At 44.2% G+C, this 3530-nt stretch overlaps 1 protein-coding gene across 1 annotated transcript in view; it reads left to right on the plus strand.

The window, feature by feature from the left end:
- Positions 1-3530, plus strand: part of LOC311242407 (trafficking protein particle complex subunit 11-like) — a gene marked incomplete at its 3' end in the record, with an annotated part of 40677 nt that overhangs the window by 36620 nt on the left and 527 nt on the right. Inside the window, exons 20-22 of the mRNA XM_084331362.1 lie at positions 639-832; positions 1644-1792; positions 3100-3221. Coding sequence (XP_084187488.1) covers positions 639-832; positions 1644-1792; positions 3100-3221 — 465 coding nt within the window. The remainder of the gene's footprint in view (positions 1-638; positions 833-1643; positions 1793-3099; positions 3222-3530) is intronic.

Below are 3530 nucleotides of genomic sequence, written 5' to 3' on the forward strand. Positions count from 1 at the left end.
AGGTGATGATGACACCTGTCTGTCTCTCTAGATGGCAGGTATAGAGGTGATGATGCCACCTGTCTGTCTCTCTAGATGGCAGGTATCGAGGTGATGATGCCACCTGTCTGTCTCTCTAGATGGCAGGTATAGAGGTGATGCCACCTGTCTGTCTCTCTAGATGGCAGGTATAGAGGTGATGATGCCACCTGTCTGTCTCTCTAGATGACAGGTATAGAGGTGATGATGCCACCTGTCTGTCTCTCTAGATGGCAGGTATAGAGGTGATGATGACACCTGTCTGTCTCTCTAGATGGCAGGTATAGAGGTGATGATGCCACCTGTCTGTCTCTCTAGATGGCAGGTATAGAGGTGATGACACCTGTCTGTCTCTCTAGATGGCAGGTATAGAGGTGATGATGCCACCTGTCTGTCTCTCTAGATGGCAGGTATAGAGGTGATGATGCCACCTGTCTGTCTCTCTAGATGGCAGGTATAGAGGTGATGATGACACCTGTCTGTCTCTCTAGATGGCAGGTATAGAGGTGATGATGCCACCTGTCTGTCTCTCTAGATGGCAGGTATAGAGGTGATGATGACACCTGTCTGTCTCTCTAGATGGCAGGTATAGAGGTGATGACACTTGTCTGTCTCTCTAGATGGCAGGTATAGAGGTGATGCTCGGGGGTGCCGGCGGGCGCCGTGTGTTCCTGAGCTGGCGAGGAGGGGGAGGGGACGCCGCCTCTGCCCACGAGGCCTTGCAGGCCAGCCGGTCGTCACGCCAACGGGGGCGGAGCTACGACGCCTCCAAGGAAATCGAATGGGACAGCCTATCGATACAGAGCAGTACCATGTAAGTAATGACACAAACTACACACACACACACACGCACACACACGCACACACACACACACACAACACACACACACACACACACACACACACACACACACACACACACACACACACACACACACAGTGGTCTGAACAAGTTTCAAGTTTGTTTTTATTTGTCAGAACAAAATACAGAATACTTTATGATGAAATGCTTGTTTCCTATAAGCCCCTGAGAGTGTGCTACTGTACATACAGTAAAGAGAAAGTAAGTGAAAAAATAAAATTAACAAGTAAAAAGTAGGTAAAGTCAATATACATACAATACAGAGTAAAATGAGTAACAGTGAGGTAGAATGCAGAGGCAAATCTCTTTAAATAATAGATAAAAGTGATGCACCGATGTGAAAATTGTGGCCGATACCGATAACCGATATTAATATTGCCGTTCTGGCCGATACCGATATTTACCGATGTCGATATCTCTGTATAGAAAACACGTTTTTTTTTTTATGGTAATCAAATAAAGAGCTATTTTCCCAAACGCATTTTATTTTAACTTTTGTAATTTATTTTCAGAAATTACTGATATTTTTAAACAATTTAAGACCGTAACATGTTAAATAAAAAAATATATAATAATAATAATAAAAAAAAAAAAACATTTAATTTTTTTTTTAATATCAGTCCGATACCGATAAAAAAAAGGACCATATCGGCCGATATATCGTGCACCACTAAGATAAATATAAAGTGTGTTAAAGTGTCTAAAGTGAGTGGTAAGGAGAGGCAACAGAGATCAAGATGTTTCTTCTTCTGTGGTTCTTCAGGGTTATCTCTAGAGTCCCAAAGGTCTCCGTTCAGCTGAGCCACCAGCCCCCCACCCTGACCAATGAGATGTACTGCATCAACATCACCATCCAATCACAGGAGGAGGCGGTGGCCAGAGATGTCAAACTGACAGCTGGACTCAAACCAGGTACATAATATATACCCAGAGGAGAGAGGAGAGGAGAGGAGAGGAGAGGAGAGGAGAGGAGAGGAGAGGAGAGGAGGGGAGGGGAGGGGAGAGGGGAGGGGAGGGGAGGGGAGGGGAGAGGAGAGGAGAGGAGAGGGGAGGGGAGGGGAGAGGGGAGGGGAGAGGGCCCCTGAGACATCTATATGTGTGCACCTCAATAAATTAGAATATCGTGGAAAAGTCAATATATTTCGCTGTATTGATGCAGTAATTTGTGCAAAAGTAGCCCCAACCAAGTACTGAGTGAGTGAACATACATGAACATTTGATATAATTTTTTTTCAACATTCAAACTTTGAGATACTGAATTTTGGGCTTTCGTGAGCTGTAAGCCATCATCATCCAAATTAAAACAAATAAAGGCTTGAAATATTTCACTTTGTGTGTAATGAATCTATAATCTATGAGAGTTTCGCTTTTTGAATTTAATTACTGAAATAAAATAACTTTCCCACGATATTCAAATTTATTGAGCTGCACTTGTATGTGTTTCAGGTCAGTAATGTGTGTATTATGTGTGTGTGTCAGTAATGTGTGTGTGTGTCAGGTCAGTAATGTGTGTATTATGTGTGTGTGTCAGTAATGTGTGTATTATGTGTCTCAGGTCAGTAATGTGTGTATTGTGTGTCTCAGGTCAGTAATGTGTGTATTGTGTGTCTCAGGTCAGTAATGTGTGTATTGTGTGTCTCAGGTCAGTAATGTGTGTATTGTGTGTCTCAGGTCAGTAATGTGTGTATTGTGTGTCTCAGGTCAGTAATGTGTGTATTGTGTGTCTCAGGTCAGTAATGTGTGTATTGTGTGTCTCAGGTCAGTAATGTGTGTATTGTGTGTCTCAGGTCAGTAATGTGTGTATTGTGTGTCTCAGGTCAGTAATGTGTGTATTGTGTGTCTCAGGTCAGTAATGTGTGTATTGTGTGTGTCTCAGGTCAGTAATGTGTGTGTGTGTGTGTATCATGTGTGTATTATGTGTGTCTCAGGTCAGTAATGTGTGTATTGTGTGTCTCAGGTCAGTAATGTGTGTATTGTGTGTGTCTCAGGTCAGTAATGTGTGTATGTGTGTGTCTCAGGTCAGTAATGTGTGTATTGTGTGTGTGTGTGTGTGTCTCAGGTCAGTAATGTGTGTGTGTGTGTGTATCATGTGTGTATCATGTGTGTATCATGTGTGTGTCTCAGGTCAGTAATGTGTGTGTATCATGTGTGTATCATGTGTGTATCATGTGTGTGTCTCAGGTCAGTAATGTGTGTGTGTGTGTGTATCATGTGTGTAGGGCAGGATGCCAACCTGGGCCAGACGACACACGTCACCCTGAGCAGATCTGAGGTCTGTGACGACACTCAGCCTGCGCTGCTGCCAGACATCCCTCTGGGAGACCTGCTGCCTGGGGAGAAGGTACACACCACACACTACACACTACACACACACACTACACACCACACACTACACACTACACACTACACACCACACACTACACACTACACACTACACACCACACACTCAGCCTGCGCTGCTGCCAGACATCCCTCTGGGAGACCTGCTGCCTGGAGAGAAGGTACACACCACACACTACACACTACACACACTCACACACTACACACTACACACTACACACTACACACTACACACTACACACTACACACTACATACACACCACACACTACACACTACACACCTACACACTACACACTACATACAGCTACG

This window comes from Notolepis coatsorum (assembly GCF_963971535.1).
Source record: "Notolepis coatsorum genome assembly, chromosome: 16".
NCBI classification, from domain to species: domain Eukaryota; kingdom Metazoa; phylum Chordata; class Actinopteri; order Aulopiformes; family Paralepididae; genus Notolepis; species Notolepis coatsorum.